The 22,598-nt window shown below is 40.9% G+C and overlaps 2 protein-coding genes across 6 annotated transcripts; one reads left to right on the forward strand and one right to left on the reverse strand.

The window, feature by feature from the left end:
- Positions 1-1,204: 1,204 nt before the first annotated feature.
- On the reverse strand, positions 1,205-10,032 carry LOC128929534 (uncharacterized). Its single transcript, XM_078348373.1, has 5 exons — positions 10,018-10,032; positions 7,613-7,787; positions 6,313-7,557; positions 4,056-4,175; positions 1,205-3,808 (listed from the first exon to the last, which is right to left on the reverse strand). Exons 1-3 carry the CDS (start codon positions 10,030-10,032, stop codon positions 6,401-6,403), a joined length of 1,347 nt encoding a protein of 448 aa, XP_078204499.1. The 3' UTR covers positions 1,205-3,808; positions 4,056-4,175; positions 6,313-6,400.
- Positions 6,692-20,382, forward strand: YPEL5 (yippee like 5). 5 transcript variants are annotated; one of them, XM_008980911.4, is made up of 4 exons: positions 6,692-6,805; positions 7,995-8,289; positions 16,784-16,948; positions 18,470-20,382. In XM_008980911.4, the coding sequence occupies exons 3-4, from the start codon at positions 16,808-16,810 to the stop codon at positions 18,692-18,694; spliced, it is 366 nt and encodes a 121-aa protein (XP_008979159.1). In that variant the 5' UTR covers positions 6,692-6,805; positions 7,995-8,289; positions 16,784-16,807; the 3' UTR covers positions 18,695-20,382. The 5 variants fall into 5 exon arrangements, with proteins under 5 accessions (XP_008979159.1, XP_035128766.1, XP_002757928.2 ...); XM_035272875.3 differs by having other exon boundaries at positions 7,995-8,193; XM_035272874.3 differs by lacking the exon at positions 6,692-6,805 and adding an exon at positions 7,675-7,842.
- The last annotated feature ends 2,216 nt before the right edge of the window (positions 20,383-22,598 follow it).

Here is a 22,598-nt window from a genome sequence, read left to right on the forward strand (position 1 = left end):
TTCCTTCTTATGTTTCAGCTCCTTCAAGCTGGATTTCTGCTGCTTACAACCTACTAGTGCTGACTGATACTGGCAGTTTTGCAGAAGATGCAGATTCTTCACATGATCATTTTTTTCTATCAATTCTCTGTAACAGCCAAGGACAAACTGAAATTAAAAATACCTGTGGCAATAACATTTATCTTAGCCGCTTTTCTAATTGCTAATGTTAAACATATGCACTGTAAAATATGCTTATGAAAACCAGGACAGTGTAGAAAGTGAATATTTCAGATGTCTGTACACATGTAAATATATATGATCTGATTTCACAAAAATCAAATCACACCTTACATATAATTCTACATAGCTTGCATTTCCCAATTAATAACATCTTTTGGACATCATAATATATCAGTTCACATAATCTGCTTGGTGGGTTTTTTTGGTTTGGGGCATTAAAAAATGTTTCATGTTCTTCTCTTCCAATAATCTGCTTGTGTCTTAAATGTTTATGTTTAAAGTGTGTCCTCCTAAATGACTATCGTTGGTAATGGTGGTCACTAGGAGTGTGTGCACAGTAATCCTCCCCCCATTCATGGGAGATACATTACAAGACCCCCAGTGGATGCCTGAAACCATGGATAGTATTGAACCCTATATTCATCATATGTTTTCCTGTACAGTAATGGACAGGAAGTGTATACAGCTGGGACAAAGAGATGATTCATGTCCCATGCAGGACAGGGCAGGACAGAGCCAGATTTTATCACACTATTCAGAATAGCATGCACTTTAAAACTTATAAATTGTACATCCATGTTATGTGGTGGGGGGAACCTTATACATTGTTTATTTCTGGAATTTTCCATGTAATATTCTTGGAACATAATACTGAAGGTCAGGGGGAACTACTGTAATCTCTTTGAGAGGATTCTCGTTTAGAGCCCAGAGACCTTTCTATTGACCTTTTGTGTGCAGATAGGTGTGGAAAGAAGTCAAATGACTAGTTTTTCATTTCCATGATATAAATCAGTCAGACTTTTGGCAATATTTCAAGTATTCTCTCCATTCAGGGTTGAACCACAAAAGAGAGCTATCACGCATTGGCTGGCAGTCTATGAGGTGACCTTAACACTCTGTAATGTACATGGTACACAGAAGACAGCAAAAGCTGCTCACCTTGCACTCAGCTTCATAATCAAGAATCACAGAAATAACAATAAGAACCAACACAGCAGCAGCTTTTATTGAGTCCATAATAGGTGCCAGGGATGTTACCTAAACACTTAAGGCAGCTGCATTATTTAATGCTCGCAATTGCCTAAGTTAGGACTACTTTTAGTAATTATGTGATGCTCTCGCCCATGGCCAGACAGTGTGTCTGTCAGTGCTGAGGTCTGACCTCAAGCTAACCAACTCAAAAGCTTGACTTTCTCACCACCATTTTATTCTGCTAAGTGGTCCCTCCTAACTTGCGACATTTATCACTCCTTATCCCAAGACTCAGATTTTGAAATGTCAAGTGTTTATTGTTGGAAAAGTTTGTCAATATTTTACCATAGTTTTTGTTTTTAACATAGTTTAGGGGAAATATTAGATTATCCTCTTGGTAGGTTCGACCAGACGCAGGTGAGAGCTACAGGGTGGTGAACTAAGGCTCTCTTACCTGAGCACTTGAACACTAGCTCGAGTCAGGCTACCAGAAATAAGGTATATTAGAAAGAATACAGTTATGTGTATTACAAAATTAAAATAAATTATATGCAGCACCAAGTAATTAGTAAAATATAAAATGCGACTTTAGGAAAACAGGTAATAAATATATTAGTTTCTTATCACCACCATAACAAATACCACAAACGTAGTGGCTTAAAAGAACACCCATTTATAATCTTACAGTTCTGGAGGTCAAAAGTCTAAAATGGACCTTACTAAATTAAAATAGAGGCTAAACTGGCAGAGTTGTGTTCCTGCTGGAAGCTCTAGGAGAGACTATTTCCTTGCCTGTTTTAGCTCCTAGGGGCTGCCTCCGTTCCTTAGCCCCTGGCCCTACGTCTGTCATCTCTGCTTCCATGGTCACATTTCCTTCTCTGACTCTCCTATCTTCCTTTTCATTAGAAAACCTAGCTTCTTAAAGTGTGGTAGATACACATTAAACGCACCATCTCCAGCATGGTGGCTCCTTCCAGTAATCTCAGCACTTTGGGAACCCAAGGTGGGAGAATTATTTAAGGCCAGGAGTTCAAGACCAGCCTGGGCAACCTAGCGAGACCTGTCTCACTGTTTTATTATTTTACAAAAAATAAAAATAAAAATTAGCCAGGCATAGTGGTACATGCTTATGGTTTCAGCTACTTGAGAGGCTGAAGGAAGAGGATCACTTGAACCAAGGAGTCCAAGGTCACATTCAGCAAGCTTGATCATGCCACTGTACTCCAGCCTTGGCAACAGAGCAAGACCCCATATCTAAAAAAAAGGACCATTTCAATCATTTCTAGTTGTACAGTTCAGTCACATTAAGTATTCACATTGTGATGCAAAAGATCTCCAGAACTTTTCATCTTTGTTAAAGTGAACTAATATGGCCTGAGAAGGACTCTGTACTTATATAGTTTAGTCTCTGTGGATGAACTGTCACCTAGGTTTTTAATACGTAGGTAAGACTGAAAATGTAACTTGGGAGTATGCGCCTGTAACAATAGCTGAGTCTTGGCCAATTCCAGAGGCCATACTTCAACCATGAATATACTGTTGTGTTGAAACTGTGCTCAAATAAGGCAAACACCAACCTGTAATCAATCCAGCTGTACTGTACCTCACTTTCGATTTCTGTATATCATTCCCCTTTTTTAGTCTATAAATCTTCTCGTACCATGTCCTGCACTGAAGTCTGTTTGAATCTGCTATGATTCTGGGAGTGAATCATTTGTTGCTCAATTAAACTCCTTTAAATTTAATTTGGCTACAGTTTTTCTTTTAACTTAAATCTTACAAAATGGAATCTATACCCATTAAACAATAACTCATTTCACCCAGCCCCTGGCAAATACCATTTTACTTTCTGTTTCTACAAGCCAGGAAGCAGGCCCCCACCTGATGCCAGATCTACCAGTGCCTGGATCTTGGACTTCCTAGCCTCCAAAACTATGAGAAATAAATTGTTATTTAAGCCACTAGTATATGGCGTTTTTGTTATAGCAACCCAAACTGACCAAGACACTTGCTGAAAAAGCTCTTTTATTTACCTTACCCAGAGCTCTCATAAGCTCAGGTTAAAGTAAACACACACACAGTGCAGTCCCAGGCTTAGGACAGCTGTACTCCACACAATGTTCGGGACCCGAGTTCCTCCCAGATCATTGCTCTCTTGTCCCTAGATGGCATCCTGGTCCTTGTGATGCAGACATCATCCATGATACAGGCAGCAAGATGCAGGGGAAACAGTGAATATGATGTCAATATAAAGCAAGCGGAAAGATAGAGGGAAGTTACTAAAAGGCTATTCAAACCGACCAGTAAGAGGTTACTGGGGTCTAAACTGGAGTGTTGGATGTGAGGGCAGATCACTTCTATGCAGGGCACAGATAAGAGAGACATGGTAAACACTTGTGGCCACGGAAGCAGGCAAGGTATTGTGGTCCATGAACAGATACAAGGAAAGTGACAGTCCTAGGCCTACAGGAATGTTTGTTGTTTTTCACTGCTGTTCAGAGGAGATACGGGATCCATTTAGGACAGAATGAGTTTCAGAATGCAGAATGTTCTCCAGGAATAGGTGTCCATCAGGCTTTGAGGATTATTAGGAGAGACTATCTTTTATCCAAACCTGCAGAAAACAGGTGACACAGGAAGATATGGTGAGACAGAGAAAATGTGAGGCAGTTCATTTCCACCAGTCTTCATCTGACTCTAAATTATGAGGCAAGACTCCCCACAGAGAGTAAGACAGGTGAGTGGAGGCCCAAATGTTTCAGGGCTTGAGGAGCAAGGAGAAGATTTACTAGGCTGTGGGAAGTACACAGAGGCAATGGGAGATTCACAGCTGATTTCACCCACTTGAAAAGTGGTCTCACCTCTAAAGAACAGCTCCAAAAACAAGAGAAAGAAAATCAGAGTAAACGAGAAGTCCATGGAAGCACCATTAGAAGAGCATTCTGGCCAGGCACAGTGGCTTATGCCTGTAATCCCAGCACCTTGGGAGGCAGAGGAGAGAGGAGTACTTGAGTCCAGGATTTCGAGACCAACGCCAGCAACATAGCAAGATCTCATCTCTACTAAATAAATAAAAAGAAGGGTATTCTGAAAGCCTGACTCAGGGTCTGTAGTTATTAAATAGAGTCATCTGTTGGGGACACAGCAGACAGTTTCAGACAGAAAGTATAGTCAGTAACCAGAATAAAGCAACAGGGTATGTTGGTGGATATTGGTATACTCCTGTTTTTGATTTTATTTACTCAAAGAATGTCGGTGTTAGCATATGTCAAATGACAAAGGAGTTTTTTCCCAGAAACACAAAGCTAGTTTAATGGTGGAGATGGGCTACTATAATACATATAAAAATAGAATAAGGGGAAAAAACATGGTCATTTCAATGGACACTAAAAGATATTTAATAAAATTGAATGCCCATTCTTTAGAAAAGCAAACATTACAAACTAGTAATAACTTTTGTGAATTTGTATGATAGAAATGAACACTTTAAGCACCAGGTAAAACAATGGGGACAATATTTATTTAACAATACATGTAAAGTACTTACTGTACTCTCTTTTCAAGTGATTATTTTGAGAAATACTTGAATATTTTATCCATGTACACAGGTGTCGATCACAAAAGTATTTTTAATTCCAAAGATTGAAGGCAAGCTGCATATGAAAATATGTTTAGTAAAACAGTAGAAAAATGTTTAGTAAAAGATGGTGAAAGCCAGGTGTGGTGGCTCACACCTGTAATCCCAACAGTTTGGGAGGCGAGGAAGGGCAGATCACCTGAGGCCAGGAGTTTGAGACCAGCCTGGGCAACATGGTGAAATCCTGTTTCTACTAAAAATACAAAAAATTAGCCAGGCATGGTGGTGGGTGCCTGTAGCCCCAACTACTTGGGAGGCTGAGGCAGGAGAATTGCTTGAACCTCGGAGGCAAAGGTTGCAGCGAGTGGAGATCGCACCACTGCACTCTAGCCTGGGCGACAGAGCAAGACTCCGTCTCAAAAAAAAAAAAAAAAAAAGATGGTGAACGCCTACCATGGAAACAAAGGTAAATGTGTAGATAAAATATACATCAGACATGAAAAGATGGCTATAGCACACTGTTGAGTGAAAAAAAGCAGGTTAAAGAACAAGAAGTACAATATGCTTCTACATTCAGTTTGGGAAGAATAGAAGATACACATGAAGTTGTTAACAAAAGACAGGAATCTGTTATCAAATGAGGCAGTATGACCTTCCTACAATAAATGCATAACTTTTATATTAACTAATGTTAATTGAAAATAGAAAGGAAAAGAAACTAAAATACTGTCTTAAAATGTCCTTGTCTCCTGGAAAACTCACTTACCAAAAGATAACCAGTCCTTTTCCCTTTGGTGCTCAGGTTAACTTTATACGAACTGAATGAAAATACTTATGGATTTGGGGGTAAGCGGGAGTCAAGCGCTAGAATTTGCTTCGGAACTTCTCTTCCACCAAGAATGACTTTAAATATCTTGCAAACTAGCCCCAAATGTTAACCTACATTTTATATGTGAGAGGTATGCGTCATCAAATATTTTTGCTTTATCCTAAGTCAGCCAACTGAGATGTAATTACCTGGGCAACTCTAATGGAATGAGAAGCAAAACCTTCCATCTTAAGCGTTTTGATGAGGATTAAGGGAACAGCTGCCCTTTTCAATGAGCAAATCTCACTCTGAGGCAGAAATTCGTCATATGGAAGACTGAATTTGTTCATCTTTTTGAGAATCATTTCACTACCCAGAAAAAAAAAAAACTCAATGGATTGTAAATAAAGTCAAGCACAGTTGAAAAATCCTTTATCCACATATTTTTTTTTTAGAGTGCCTTTGTGCTCAGACTCGAAGGGCTAGAGGTTTGAAAGCAAAAGGCAGCCCTCTACCAGGGTTGGTCAGGGGAAACAGCCTCAAAGAAACAAATTACACGGTGCACTTTAGTTACATAGGTAGCTGTTTGTCTAGGAAACTTGTTTTCATTTGTCATCGCTGGGCCTCACTAGGTATCAGGAAGCTCGGCCCTAGCCACCACCTGGTGACGCTAATGATTCGCAGCTGCGGCAATTAGAAAGGCTGAGCCTTTTCCTTTAAGAAGCTGACTCACGTGGATGCTGTGTTGTGTGCTCTCAGCTGAAAGGAGGAGGTGGGTCCTCAGTCTCACCGCATTGGCCCCCTCGGAAGAGGGGGCAGAGTTAGCCTCTTTGATTGGCTGTACGAATCCGAGGTGCGGGGGTCAGGGGCGGGGCGAGCTGTCGCAAGCCTGCCCTGGGTCTGCAGCTTCTGGGAGGGGTGGGCCGCAAAGCGGAGGGGTGAGGGAGTGGGGGAGGGGGAGCCAGAGAAGGGGCGGAGTCCAGTGGAAAAGACCGGGAGCCGAGGCGAGGGGCGGGGCCTAGAAATGAAGGGTGTTCCGGGCCAACCGGGAGAGCCAATTGCAGGAGGGGCGGAGCCACGCCGGGTGACTGACGTTGAGGCCCAACCAGGGAGAGGCGGGGCCAAGGCCAGGGCCTGACTAAACCTGGAGACTGGTGGCCGAGGGGCTTCAAACCAGCTGAGGACCGAGGAGCCGCTGGTAGCCGCGGATCTCGCCGCCGCTCAGAGTGAGTCCCGCGAGAGGGGCTGGGCTCGGGGCCGGGGGCACTGACGAACCCGTCCAGGTTGGGCGGTTTCGAGGCACTCAGGATCGGCCCAGGGCTGGGGGCCCAGGCAGGAAGTGCCTCTTCCTCGCCGCGCTTCTCCCGGGGTCCCGGCGCGGCCGCCTCCGGCCCCTCAGGGCGGGCCCCGGCACCGGGACCGCAGGCTGACGCGCGGGGCTGTCTGCTCTTTGTGAGGCCTGGCGCGGCGGCCGCCGTCGGCCCGCCCCCGCCCCGCAGCCGGGCGACCGCGGCGACAACAGCCGCGACCCCTCCGCGAGGCGCCCGCGTCCCCGCCCCGCTTCGCTGCTGCGCCCTCCGAGGCCCGCCGCCGAGGCCCACTGCGCCCCCTGGGCGGACGGTTTGGCCGCGACCCCCAACCCTCAGCGCCGCTGCCGCCCTGCCCCCACCCGCCGCAGCGTCGGGGGCGCGCCCGGTCTCCGCCCGCAGGGTCGCCCGGGCCCCGCCCCAAAACCAAGACGGAACTTGACCGAGTTGTTTGGGCCGCGATGACCGCACAGCGTGAACTATCCTGAGCAGGGCCCACGCCCGGCCCCAGCGGCCCAGCCCCCGGGCGGGGGCGATGTCTCCCTTTTGGCCCCATAGTATGAACACCCGCCTGCTCCGCCCTCCTGCTCGGAGGACCCGAGGCTGACGGCGCGGGGTGACAGTTGGGCAGCCCGCCGGGTTTCGGACCCTGGGAGCCCGCTGGCCACCGGCTCAGCTGTTTCCTGTCGGTGTTTGTTGTGCCGGGGGAGGCCCCGCCGCCGCCACCGCGCTCAGCCGCCCCGGGCCCTCCCGATTGGCCGCCGGGCGTCACGTGGCCTCCATCAGCTGGGCCAGCGGGGGCGCTCGCGGGTACCACAGCGGCTGCTGGCCGAGCCCACCCGGGGGTCGCCCCGGCAGACCCAGCTTTGCAGGCTTCGGGCCGCGGCCTGCCCCCTGCTCGCTGTTGGGAGGGTGGGCGTGCCCTTGCAACCCCTTTCCGGTACTCTCCTCCGCAGGTAGGTGGGACAAATGAGTGTCAGGATCAGCGGGAGGGGAAACTGAAATACTGTAAAGATCTGTTTAATCCTGACACCAACTAATCTCCCTTTTAAGGGAGAGTCTGGGACGCTGTACAGCTCATTTATTTTTAAACTTTTTCTGTTTACAGAGATCTGTTGGTAATCTGAGGATTTTATTCCGCGTCTTCTTGACAGATGGAAACCCTGAAGTAACCTCGGGCTAACCTTGTGTTTTTGGAAAATTAGTAGACTTGGTGGTGAAGAAACTGGGAGTAGTAGGATATTAGCTAACTTTGCATAGCCACATATACAGCGTGCAGCTGCATTCTACTAAAGAGGAACTAAAAGGCATGTAGTGTTTCCAGGGTACATATTCGTGCCATCTGTGAAGTGCCTTGGTGGATTCGTTTCCTGAAAGTTTATCGCATACTTGTACTGGGTTAGGTAAGAAGTAAATTACAAAGCATTTAGAATAGTTTCTCTAGAAGCTTACAGTTTAATCGGAAGTTATGGACAAATGCAATCGAGTAACAACACAAAGTTAAATATTTAGTAAGTTATGAAGAATTTAGTAAGAATTCAAGTGAAATCAGTAGAAGTAGAAAGCATTCTGAAATGGATTGGTGTTGATTCGACCTAGCAAATGAAGAGGCTTTGGGTTGCTATTGGGCAGATGGGGGCCTAGAAGAAAAAGCAAGCCTAGAGGAATTTGGCACACAAAATATTTCCCGCATATTCCCCCTATCTCTGGGTATGTATTGGAGCACCAGGTAGAATGTAGGCTCATTGAAAGGAACTGTTTTTTTTCTCTTTTTTTTTGAGACAGAGTCTTGCTCTGTCACCAGGCTGGAGTGCAGTGGCAAGATATCAGCTTACTGCAACCTCCGCCTCCCGGGTTCAAGTGATTCTCCTACCTCAGCCTCCCAAGTAGCTGGGACTACAGGCATGCACCAACACCCCCAGCTAATTTTTTTTTTTTTTAAGTAGAGACGGGGTTTCACCATGTTGGCCAGGATGGTTTCGATCTCTTGACCTCGTGATCCGCCCGCCTCAGCCTCCCAGAGTGCTGGCATTACAGGCATGAGCCAATGTGCCCAGCCAGCTGTTTATTTTACTACACCCTCACCCAGCCCAGTGTCCTGTACAGACCTTTTTTACATTTTATCTCTAGCAACTGTCTTCTAGGAAAGGGGCATGATGAAATGTGCTCGAGTTATTTAACTCTAACAGAAAACTAAGAAAATTGAATTTTAACAGTCACTTTTCTAAACAATGTTAGTAAAATATATGTGGCTTGGAAAATAATGTTACCTGGTTGGATTATTGCACACTTTTCTCTAGACTAATTTCCCTTTTCTGTTCTCTATTTAAGTAGTGGGAAAAATAAACAGGTTTAGAAACAATAAAAGTGAAAGGAAATAAGGCCAAAAATTATGAAAAGAAATTAAATCCTCCGAAAAACAGTCTATGAGACATGAAGATAGTCCTAGGTATGTTGGTGCCCAAAATATCACTTGAGGTTTAATCGTGAATGCCTATCTAGATTAATATCGGTTTTAAGGTAATCCTGTGTAGTAATGTCAGTGTAATGCAGGAACTGAACCTTAGCTAGACTATGTGAACTTGCTACTTGACACTCGAGTCAGGAAGCCAGACAGTTAACTTACATTTCAGTCTGTCTAGTTAGAGGCTTTTGGTATTGCATCCAACAAACAAGAGATCATGAAATTGCCTTGCCAGGGTTTTGGGGAAATAACCAACTCATTATGCACTAACACACCGGCTTCCTAAGTTAAATGACTAGTCTATTTTCTAATAAACAAATGTAAGTATTATTGAAATATAGTGAACTTGGAAGTCATGTAATGAAACAAGAAAAAATAAGGCATAATATTGAGGGGGGAGAACAAAAACATATCCTTAAAACTTACTGCAAATGAAGACCTGATTCCACAACCAGGACATCATTTGACACAGCAAAATAAATTGGTCAGGTAATACAAGAAGATAGCAGAGATTGCTTGTGTCACTGAAAACTTGGCTTGTTACATATTTTGCACAAAAACTAGAAAGTTGGTTGTATGGATCAAACTGTTTTCCCATGTAGATTTTTTTTTTTTTTTTGCCAATCAGTTTGAGCTTCTGAGGTTAGCCTTGAACTGATGACCTCGCCTTCGCGAGCTCCATGACCTCCGGCGTCCCATGTAGATTTTTTAATAGCATTTAGTCACAACTCAGTATAAAAAGTTGGATGAAATTACAATAGCAGTGTTTATTAATCAACCCAGCACTCTTAAAAGTTATTTGGGTTTTTATCCTTTGTTTTGGTGAGGGAGGAGATTAAAAATAAGATATGAAAGCTTGCTTCCACTGGATTCCATTTTAGCAGAATCATTACAAAACAAAACCACCTCTGCTAGGGGCAGGTTCCTTTAACCCTTTCTGCACTAGATGCCTACATACTCTGTTCCCTGCAGCAGAGTCTTTGTACTTTGTCTTTGTCCTATCTTCTGGTGCAATGGAAAACACACTCTGGTCTGTCCAACACTGGGGATCTGGTGGAGTGTGTAGTCTATGGGAATGCCCTGAGGGGATGGTTTCTATTTCTAAGGAAAAGTGTATCTGTGAACTAGGTGTTTTTCCATCAGAAGGTTCTATGAGATGCAAATAGATACCTACCCTCCCTGGTACTTTAAGGGTTGGGAAGTGGTGCCTCCCTTGGCTAATTCCACTTGCCAGGGTTTAAAACAAACTGGATTATTAATTATAGGGATGGCAAGTAACTATTTTAAGACCTAGAAACATGACATGCTTCAGAAGGTTTCTAACTTTCCTCCAGCTTCCAATTTCTATCATCTGGTTGCTTAGTTTTAGCATAATTAACTGAAAGTAAAGCCAGTTAATTGCTACTGTTTCATATCCTTTCTGAACCATGCTTTTCTTATCTGTGGCAAGTTGGGATGGGGAATGTTGAAAAAGGTAATCTAATTTTACTGACCTTTATTGAGCATTCACTGTGTGCTATGCACCGTTCTCAGAATATAGTTTCTCCAGTTAATTTCTCATAACTCAGAAATGGCTGCTGCTCTCTCCATTTTACAGATGAAACAGGAGAGGACAACTCACCCAGTGTTTCCAAAGCTATTAAAGGGGAAGCTGAGATTTGAACCCAGGAGTCTGCAGAGTTCAAGTATCTCAGCTCCACAATTTAAGTCCTGGGTGTGGAGAGAGGAGACAGCAGCTGGTAGTTGTTACCTATTTTTATAATCTTCATTAGAGTTGATCTTCAACATGCTGAACTAGTTAGAGAAAGTTAAGGATTTTAGGTAGAAAATCCGTAAAGAAAAGGGGAATGGGATTAAACTGATCTTTTCAAATACTCCTGTTGAGCCTTAAACCCAAAAGTTTCCATTTTTTTTCTGAGAAAGACTGCTTTCTAAATGCAAAGCTCTTTCCCTATCAGAATGTGTCTTTAAGTAGAGAAAACATCTTTTTGGTAAAGAGCCAGGTAAATACTTTAAACTTTGCAAGCCAGAAGGTTCTGTAGCAACTCCTCATACCTCTCCATTGTAATGTGGAAGGAGTTAAGTGTAAACAAATGGGTGTGGCTGTGTTCCTAAAAAGTTTCACTCTGAAGTGTGAATGATATATAATCGCGTCAGAAAATATTCTCCCCCCAGCCACCTCCAACCATTTAAAAGGACAAAATTCATTCTCAGCTTGTAGGCAGTACAAAAACAGGTGGAGAGCTGAAATGACCCACAGCCTTAGTTTGCTGACCCCTGCTTTTAAGGAAATCAATTAGCAATGAGCCAGACAAGTGAACAGATAACCATGTTTCCCGTTTGTTAGTGTATGTGTAAAATAAACCAGTAGTCTTTCTAGAAAATTGTTTTATTGATGTGGAAGCAAACTAGGAAATTATATAGTCCATCATATCCATTGCATTTTAAAATAATGCATTCCTGGAGATTCTGACAGATTTCTGAAGAGAATTGTCTTTTTCCCCTCTTAGATTCTGTAATTAAAAATTCTGTAACACAGCAGAGGTCCTAAAATGTTGTTAATATTTCACCGGTCTCCTGACAAAATAAAAATTGGAAGTTCTGGATAACTAAATGTGCTATTTGAGAGAGAGGAAATTGAAAATAATACTGAAATATGATCAGTGAAATAATCTATAAATTTCACTTATATTTTCATCCCAGCCCCTCACTGTTTCAGGTAATTTCAAACTAAGAAGAGGCTTTCAGGTGAACAATCAAGCTTGGGATTTTTCTTATTCAACCTTTTTAGGATTTTTATAACGTGGAACTACAAAAAGATAGTATCAAAGAGGCCTTATTTATGACATTATACGGTAGGAAACATCTTAAATAAAACTTAATGATGAGTGTAGCTCTGGTTTCAGCTATAAACTTGAACTTCAGCACTGACAAATACCAAAGCATGCATGTTACTGCTAAAGGACACAGTAAGGTGCCCCCAGAATCAGCACCAAACACTAGCTGTCTGTGAAAGCAGCTCACTCTTAAGATGTTTTAGAAATATGTGACTGAAGAGATCTGGGATTACTCTAAGTCCAAGCAAGGTGATTAGCATACCTAGGAAATATTTTGAATATAAAAGCAATCATAGAAAGCCGATCAGTGGTTGCCAGGGGCTGGGAGTTGGAGAAGATACTGGTTGCAGGCTGGTGTGTGGGAATTTTTGAGGGGCTGATGGAAGCATTCTAAAGCCAGTTGGTGTTGATGGTGGCACAATTTTATAAATTTACTAGAAATCATTGAATTGTATACTTATAGTGAGTAAACTTTGTCATGTAGAGTATTCCTTAATAAAGCTGTTTTTTTGTTGTTGTTTTTAAAATAATCAGCAATTTTCTGTCAGAAAAAAAGTTACGAAGTTTATAAAGGAGCAGTCTCTGAGCTTTTAGAAAGGGATGGCACATGCCTTTGACCATATTTTTGTAGCTCTATATAGCAGAAATGAAGTGGCAAGTATGAATGTAGGTTGGGTTTAACAGTATACACTCCTTGACCCTGAAAATTTTATCCAGATGTGAGGAGAGTTTGATTGTAAGATGATAAGGGGGAGGGAGAAAGACTTCCAAAAGTGATTTTGGAAGTTCTGCTAATTTTGCAGTTTTTTAAATGAATTACCAGGGTTTCTAGTTTAGGAGAGTTTGTCATTACAGTTGGCACCAACCAAGACAGGGAATATAGGAGGAACAGCATGGAGGAAGGAGAGGCTGATGGTAAACCCTGAGGAAGAGAGTAAATCTGACAGCCCTCTAATCACTAGAGAGAGAATAGAATGCAGTGGCTTGGCCACTTCTGGAAAGTCGCAGTCTCTTTCATTCATCTATAAACGTGGGGTGATAAATACCTACTTTAAAAATGGTCAAAATTAAATATGGTATGTAACAAGTACAGTGTCCCATACAGCATAGACACTAAATAATTATTAGTCTATGGACCTGTTATTCAGGTCCAGAGAAGCCTGATCGAAGCGTTATGTCTTAGCTTTTAAATGACTGCCCTCCTTAAATAATAAAGTGGCTGTCAGTTCATGCTGGTTGCTCTAACAGGATAGTATAGACTGGATGGCTTATGAACAACAAATTTATTTCTCCCAGTTTTGGAGGCCAGAAGTCCAAGATAAGATTCAGTGTCTGTTGATGGTACCTTTTAGCTTTGTCCTCACATGATGGAAAGGAACAAGGCAGCTCTTGGGACCCTTTTATAAGGACAATAATTCTGTTTTTGAGGACTCTGTGCTCATGACCTAATCACCTGGTAATATCACATATGAATTGGGAGGGGTACACAGACATTGAAACCATAGCAGTGGCATTTTAATGGATATCAGCCTCTTGAGAGTTTGAATAGTGTCAGCATTAGGTTGAGTTTCTAACCCTGCAAAGGCCAGGGCTATCTACTGGAGCCTCAGGACCATGCAGAGGGTTTTCCGCTTCCTAAAGACCTTTGACAGCAAGTGATGTTTTGCTTGCTTCTGCTAGATTCTGTGGCATTTTAACTTACCTTTCTTAGCAATCAATCGAAAACTACATTTTACAGTTCTATATATATAGTTCTCTATAAATGGCAATCACAACTAGGAATAGTGTAGCATAAGGTTTTGCTCAGATATTTTTGGCCTTGGTAATGAATCATATTGAATCCAGTAAAAATACTTGGTTAAAGACAAAAAATAGATGGAATCAGGGAAAAGAAGGCATGTTAACTCTATTTACCCTCAGTAGAAAATGATCACAGTAGTTTTTAGCCAAAGCTAAAATGATGTAGGCATCAGGTATAGGGAGAGTTCATTTCCAAGTCCAGTGCATTTACTACAACAGTATGGTTTCACAGTGGTCGTTGTAGAAACAGCTAGTTACTCTCCATTATGGTTGAAATAAATTACAACGTGAATATTGTATTTAAAAGTCTTAAGGGAAATTGGCTTTAAAATAATGAGTCCCAAAAGCCCTAGCTGCTGGAGGTTACAAATGACTGCACAAATACTAGGCTTCAAAGACATATAGAATCTGAGGCCTATACCTGCTGAGACTCCAAAACCTTGCTATAATTCCCTTCTGTTAATGATCAAGATTCAGAAACATGACCAAACTTAACTGCTTACAGGTTTGTTGAATGTTTTATTTATATCGGGAGTTATAAATTCAAATATTGGTACAAGGACCAAACAGGTGAAGTAATTGTGTGAAACGGAGTGGAGATTGAGCAAATAAAATGGCCTGGTGGAAGTTAGTGGGTGCAGCTCAGTTGTAATCTGTTGTTACCATAGGAGAGTATGTGTCCTCCCCATTGTTAAAAAGAAATCCAAACTGTGGGTTCTTTAATGAGATCTTCCAAATTTTAAATGTCATCTCAACTCTTTAAAATGAAGGTTAAAAACTGTGTGACCCAAATAATACAGACATGTCCACATACATTTTTTAAGGAAGGGTTTTTGTATCTGTTCACTGCTGTATTCCTAGGCTACCAAATGAATTCAGCCTGTAGGCCTCGAATTTGCGACTTCTGACTTATATGTAAATAAATAATAAATGTTGTATTCTCTTTTCTTTTTTGAGACAGAGTCTCGCCAGGCTAGAGTGCAATGCCACGATCTTGGCTCACTGCAACCTCTGCCTCCTGGTTCAAGCCATTCTGCTTCAGCCTCCCAAGTAGCTGGGACTATAGGCTTGTGCTACCATGCCTGGCTAATTTTTGCATTTTTTGTCAAGAGGAGGTTTCACCATGTTAGCCAGGCTGGTCTTGAACTCCTGACCCCAGGTGATCCGCCCACTTTGGTCTCCCAGAGTGCTGGGATTACAGGCATGAGCCACCGTGCCTGGCCAAGTGTTGTATTCTTAATCATCTGGAAAAAAATAATGCAGTAATCTTAAAGACTGAAATAAGGCAATACGTGTTTCCTTTTGTTGTCATTTTATAGAAATATCAGAAAGTTAAATATTATACCTTAAATCTGTTTTTTACTGCAAAGTTTATTCGTTGTGACTCTTGTTAATATGCTGGTTTTCCTTTTACTAGCTGCACATTGTAATTATATTCACCATTTGTTTTTTATTCCCTATTAAACTTTCATAATGTTTAAGGGGAGTCAAAATGATTTTGTGATGACATTAGGACTGCCTAATGGCTGGGGAAGTTCATAGATGTAGAAGGAATGGAATTTTCTTCTAAATTTATAATGGAATTTCCCTGATCTTAAGACGACAACAGTAGATTCTCATTACAAACATGCATTCTGGAGGTTTTTGTTTCCACAGTGGCAGTTATATTAGCTCTGCATGCCACTGGAAAGATGTATAATAAATATTTAAAACACAGGAGCTGATAACTATACCCAAGAATAAATTATTTTTTAGATGAAAACTGGTATATTCTTAACTACATCAAGCTTTAAAAATACTGTTTAGGAGAATTAGCTGTAATGAGTTTAAGAAGTTGCATATAGTAACTCCCCTAACTTTTGAAATACTGACGTGTTAGTCTAGTTTCAGACACATGTTTCAAATTTACATCTTTGCAGTGTTTCAGCAATTCTGTGATTTATTGAATCAGTAAGATTTCTGAAAGATAGGCAAGTTAATGTATGGGAAAGCTTTTCTTTCCCTTATTCTGTTGTCATTGCTTTAGCCTTATGCCATCCTGGACCATCTCAGAGGCAGTGTAGAATCGTGGAAGAACTTTGAGTTAGGTGAATTGCATCCTGTACTTTTCTGTAGTTAACAGCTTTGTAATCTTTGACCAATTAATAACCTTTTTACACTTGACTTGGATGATCTATGAAGTGGTGGTAACAACCTCACAGAGCCGTTGTGACAATTTTGAAATAAGTACCTGGTAATAGTGCTCCCTAGACGTTGACTTAAAGTTAGTAATCACCTCTGTATAGTTGTAACTGCACCTGGTGACCACAGACTTACTCACCCCATGTTTTCAAACCAGACTACTCTCTTGTTTTCTAATTGCCCCTTTTTCTACTCTTATCCCAATGAAAATCTCTCAATTCTTTTCTCAAATTATATATGCTCAGGACATATACTTAACATTTATGCTAAATGCTTTTCTTCCTCTCTGCCAGTCCTTTATATCATTCATTTTCCGAAATTCCACTTTTCATTTTCTTTTTCCACACCAGCCGTAAGAGACCATTCTTTGGCCTTGGCTAATATGTTTACTTCCTTGGCTCACTGCTTTTAGAATCTTCTTAGCTTAAGTATGCCTCTTTATTTGTTCAGTGTGTGAACTTTGGATCTTTTTGTTCAGGATCAGCTATTTCACATATCGAGTACTACAAAGCAGAGATTACATAAATATGTATATGAATGGTTCTCTATGACACCCCCAAGCAGGTACTGATGTGTATTATAATGCATTTGTTTTCCTTTTCTATTTGTTCCTAGGTTTTTAGAACTTCAGCCATAAAAATGGGCAGAATTTTCCTTGATCATATTGGTGGTACCCGTCTGTTTTCTTGTGCAAATTGTGATACGATCCTGACCAACCGCTCAGAACTCATCTCCACTCGTTTCACAGGCGCCACTGGCAGAGCATTTCTTTTTAACAAGGTTAGTAAGAAAAAGTTTAATTCCTAAGTGGGCTCATTGGCTATATTTGACAGCAACACCAGAATACCCCTCAGAGCTTAGAGATACCGGGAAGAGTCAGAATGAGAGCTGAAATCTGCAGAAATGATTGCTCACTAGCTTGTCTTTGAATGGGACCTTAGGAACGTGTTACTAGGATGTGATTTTTGACCTTGGAAGTTTGAAGAAGTAAAAGAAATATGGTCTCTCTTGCCTTAGGAAATGTTCAGTGTAATAATTTGGTAGTGACTTCAGCAGAGACTATAGAAGGAAAGGCTCACTGAAAGCCTCCCTTCTCCACATGTCACTGATTTATCCATATAGGGAGACAGTGGCATTAAACTATTACAACTTGACAGCGGATAAGGATCATCTAACCAACTTTTCTTGCTCTCATTCATGCTTAGCAATCATTCTTCCAATTCTGATTTGATTTATTACATGCATTTGCTGACTGGAAGAGTGTTTTGCTGATTTGCAAGTGTGTACCCACCCAGTCTTCCTGTCTCTCTCATTTCTAGCTTGCCTTGAAATTGGATGCTGTGATTCCGCTTCCTGGAATCTAGTGTATAATAGAAAAGTTGAACTTCCAAGTATTTTAGGCTAAGGAACATAGCTAGTCTAGGGTACTGTTCTTAGACGATCAGATGAACTTCCCCAGTGGACACTTCTCTGTTCCAGGTAGAAAGCAGCTTTTCTCAGAGAACTGATGGAGCATATTCTTTGACCTTTGTTTAGGTGCAGAGGAGGGCACACTGCAGCGGGACAGCTGCCTGCTTTTGTAAATGTAATGGAACACGACTATGCATGTACGTTATGTATTGTCTATGGCTGCTTTCATGCTACCGTGCCAGAGTTAAATAGTTGCAACAAAGACCACATAGCCCTCAAAGCCAGAAATATGTATTTTCTGGCCCTTTCCAGAAAAGGAAAGTGTAGAAGATTGTTGGGTATTAAGAATCAGTGGAAATTCTTCACAGACTGTCTCAGAACCACTTCACTGTGTCCATTGTCTTTGAACTCACTTTAAAGCTATGCATAGCATATGTGTGGTCTGTAGTAAGCTTAATCTTTCCCAATTTGTTTATCAGAAACAAACTGACAGACTGTTTTATGGAATAACTACGGTGTTCTAGGTTCTTTTACATTATATCATTTGCACTCATCATTGAACAATGAATTACTACAAACCTAACATTTTATGGCTCCAGTTCCAGGACTCTTTCTTACCTTCAACACAGAAATGTAACTAGTTTGTTTAAATACTGTGACTTAGGCTAGTACAGTAGTGTATGATTACATTAGATGTCTAGTGTAGTGCAATTTCCAGATATCTGCCTGTCCCAGCAGCTTCTGTAGAAAAGTATTGGATATTATAGGTTTGACTAAAGTAACTTCTCTCTCCTTTTCTGAAGTTGCTTTGCATTAACCATAGTATTTTGTACTCACTTGGCAAATAACTTACATGCCTTTGCAATTTTGTTTTTGCTTGTCCTTTCTTAGGTAGTTAACCTGCAGTACAGTGAAGTTCAAGATCGGGTCATGCTCACTGGCCGCCACATGGTTCGAGATGTGAGCTGCAAAAACTGCAATAGCAAACTGGGATGGATCTATGAATTTGCGACTGAAGACAGCCAGCGATATAAGGAAGGCCGTGTGATCCTGGAACGTGCTCTAGTTCGAGAGAGTGAGGGCTTTGAGGAGCATGTACCATCTGATAACTCTTGAAGAAACAGAGATAAATCCATCTTTTCCCAGGTCTCCTTCACTGAAAACAAAAATCTACTTACATACACTGTCACCTTAGCATCAGAGTCGGATTCATGAACTGCGGAACAAGAGGTTGTGAGAATCTAAGATGGAACCTTCCTTTTTTTTTTTTTTTTTAATTTTGTATTTTTCCATCCAACAGCAGTGTGTAGACAGAATATTATGCAGATGCTGTTAATTTTTTACCCTATGTTTACATCTTGAAGCAGAATCTGTCTGCAGCTATGTGGTGGGCTATGTAAGGAAAAAAATCTGGGCTGTTAGAGTGAAAAAGTGTGTTTTATGTAAATTTTGAAAGGATTAAAATGTTAGGAGTATGGTTTTTAAACTTGGGCTTCATTTTAAACTTTTTTTTTTTTTTAAACCCAGTTAATTCACTTGATTTGCTAGCTTCAGAGAAAAGATCCGAATCTGTGCCCAGCGCTAAAGGCTCAGTGTTAGCATGGCTTGTGCTGGCCGGTGTGCCATATTCTTGTTGGAGATGAACCGTAGCACCAGAGCCCATTCTTCTTTGTCAGTCTTGACCCAAAGATGTTACCATTCCTAGTTACTTGTCACCATATAATTGGTGTTGATTGGAAACTTTTTCTGAGATGGGACAGAACTGCTGGGTTGTCTTTTTCCATGTAACTTAAGCATAGTAATATAAATAAAGTAATAGTTGGATGTTTTTGGTCCTGTGTTGCTTTTACAAACACCTTATAAAAGAGGAGAGTATTTGGAAAGCAATTTTCATAGTTGTAAAGTGTTTCTTTTCATCTCTTAAGCTAAATTGACCATGCATATAATATTCTTTGTTTAAATGAAAGCATACTGTTTAAACCTTCAGTATTGCATTTAGAAACAGTTGAACAGAATGTCAGTGTGCATTCATGCAAAAAAAATTTAACCTGCATCTGTTATAGAAAAGGGGGAAATGAAGCAACTTATCTAAAAATACTGCTTTACAAAGCATTTCAGCCTTCTCCCCTCAGTTTTGCATTGATTTTTGACAAGTCTGTAGAGCCTAATAGTTTCCATCAAAGGCCTAGATCTCTTGTTAGCATTTTTTCAGCTCTCTTCCCTCAGAAGTTCAGCTATTGAAATCAGAACTGTACTCGGTACTCTCAAATGGAAAGGGATCAAATTTGACTTGGTGTTATTTTAGCCCCAAATTTATGACGTTACAAAGTATTAAAATATAAATGTTTCTTTATCCAAACTACTTGTAGATATTCTAGTATTTGCTTCTGGTGGAATTAAATGACAGTAAAACTGGTTAATTATTTGAGTCAGTGAATTAATGGATGTTTTGCATGCTCAATTTCTAGATAATTTGTCTAGAAAGGAAATTTGCCTCAGATGAATTAGTGAAATATTTCTGTCTTTGATATTGGAAGTGACTTCTGAATACAGTTAAGTTCCTCTTATTTGCCACTGGGCTCTTGGTTAGAAGCATAGGTAACAGATTAAGTAGGTATGATACTGCATTTGAAATAAATGGACATAAACTCTATCCCTTCTCCACCAAGGACTCAATCTAAGAACAGCATTCATTCCCATTCATTTCCATACTGGCTTTTGATTATATGCAGATTCCTAGTAGCATGCCTTACCTACAGCAATATGTGCATTTGCTGTCACAATAAAGTATATTTTGTCTTGCATTGGTGCAGTACTGCTGCTTATTTTCCACTGTTCTTGTGTAGTTATCATCTTAATTTTTTATGTGACTACATGGTATCTTTGAGTAGCTGTAGCTTTCTTCAGTTGGCAATGATAGTGACATTCTGACTTGGTTAACTGCCTAATTCATGCGTGAAGACATTTACTTTGCCAATATTTGAGATCATTTTGCCTTAGATACTGTTAACTATAGTTCAGTATATATAAACAAAAAAAAATCATATTACTAGGTTAACTTTTAGGTGACTGGCAGGTACCAGCAACAAACTCCTCTGCCTTTTTGAGAACACGTGGACACAGGGAGGGGAACATCACACACTGGGGTCTGTTGGGGGTTGAGGGGCTAGGGGAGCAATAGCTGGGGTGGGGAGGTTGGGGAGGGATAACATTAGGAGAAATACCTAATATAGTTGAAGCAGGGATGGAGGCATCAAACCACCATGGCGTGTGTATACCTACGTAACAGTCCTGCAAGATCTGCACATGTTCCCCAGAACTTATAATAAAAAATTAATAACTTCAATTTTGCAAAAAGATGTATGTATATATAATGGAAGGCCTACTTTGGATTATTTACAGAAAAACATTGTTCTTTTGAGATGAGAATACTAATTGGAATGGTTTTTGCTTTGAGGTGGGAGAGTTAATAAGTAGAGATGAACTTACTAGGTAGGTTACTATGGAATATACATATTTATAAGCTTTTTTTCCCTTGACCAAAGAGGGACATTCTTCCTCTTAGTTTTAGGTGATGATAGCCATAAGTTGGTTTGATTTTAAAGTACTTTTATTTAGAGAGACTCCCAAATGAACATTTCTGGTTAAAAATAATGTTAGTAAATATGTGAAAATTTAAGTTATAGTTAGGAGTTGTTACTTTGGGATTAGAGGGAAAAATAGCAGTACTTAATTTCCTAAACTTACATACTCAAAGTCATATGGGAGGTTTAAATCAGAGTCTAGGCCTAAGCCCAGGCTTAAGTCAATCAACAGGTAGTTTTTGGTGGGTCAGAATTAAGAAACTACCGGTTGTAAAATATTCAAGCAAGTTTATGGTGATTCATTTCTAAACATCAGTTAGAAAAATATCTCAGTTTAAACAGATACCCACTAATTGTTGATCTGATTAACACCTGCTTCCCACCAGGAGTCTTATTAAATTTACTTCTATCGAAGGCGTGAATTGAGAATAAAGCAGGATTAAACTGAAGGACTCCTATTAGGCTAGCTTGTTGCACTGATAGGAAGAAAGCAGAACTAAACAGAAATTAGGGTGGATACTTTAATTGTATGGCTTCTTTATTTTAAAATATTGGGCTTCTCAATGGAAATTTCTGTGGTAAAGCATAAAGTACACATTCCAAAGCATCGTTAAGGGTTGTAATCCTGGACGTCACTTTGCATATTTAGGTTTTAAAAATCATCTGCAGCATGACCACCTGGGAGGCTTGTTAAACATGTGAATTAATGTCCTCATTCCCTTCCCCTGTACTGAATGGGTCTCAGGTGGACCCCCCAAAAAAATCCAGGTTTTTTTAATTTTTATTTTTTGCCAAACTCCAAAAGTAACATGTCTCTTTGATATTGGTATGTATTTGGTCATCTGGTCTACCTCCCCATTTTTTAGCATACAATCCCGAAAATCCTTGGAGTGTTCAAAGTATGTTCTTTTTTGTATGCTAATATTGACTGATAGCCAGGGTAGAGCTGGTCATGGGAAAGATACAGGCTTGAAGAGAGGTTTGATACTTTCAGCCTCACAGAGCCACCTCCAGGGAGGGGAGAAGGGCTGTAGGTCAAGTTGATTACTAATTGCTGCCAGAGAGGCGGGATTTGCTAGGAGGGCCCTGGCTCAGAAAGGTGGACAAGAAAAATGATAGAATGGTGATGGGTCAGAACATGGCCACTCATGGTATAGAGCTGCAGCTGCACTCAGTTACTAAAAGTTACCAGTGAAATTTAGAGATGGATTCAACTCGTAGAGGTGGTTCACTAGATGCATAAGGAAATGCAAGCTAATAAGAGGTGAACTATGTAATACCTTGGTAATATAATAACCAAAGTATTATATAGTTATTATCTATAGCTAAAATGAAACAAGACTACTGGGTCCAACCTTGATGCTGCACCAAGCCTAGGTTTCAGGCTGAGCTTCAGCCACTAGCCGCAAGGCACCCACAAGGGCAAAGTTATGCAG

Source organism: Callithrix jacchus, chromosome 14 (assembly GCF_049354715.1).
Source record: "Callithrix jacchus isolate 240 chromosome 14, calJac240_pri, whole genome shotgun sequence".
NCBI lineage: Eukaryota > Metazoa > Chordata > Mammalia > Primates > Cebidae > Callithrix > Callithrix jacchus.

Excerpts from the sequence above, each read along its gene's own strand:
- LOC128929534 (XM_078348373.1), bottom strand. Across the intron at positions 7,558-7,612 it reads GCCCGGGGCGGCTGAGCGCG|CCGGTGGCCAGCGGGCTCCC; the intron begins GTGGCGGCGGCG and ends GAAACAGCTGAG.
- YPEL5 (XM_002757882.6), top strand. The coding sequence starts at position 16,808 with ATGGGCAGAATTTTCCTTGATCATATTGGTGGTACCCGTCTGTTTTCT. Across the intron at positions 16,949-18,469 it reads GAGCATTTCTTTTTAACAAG|GTAGTTAACCTGCAGTACAG; the intron begins GTTAGTAAGAAA and ends GTCCTTTCTTAG.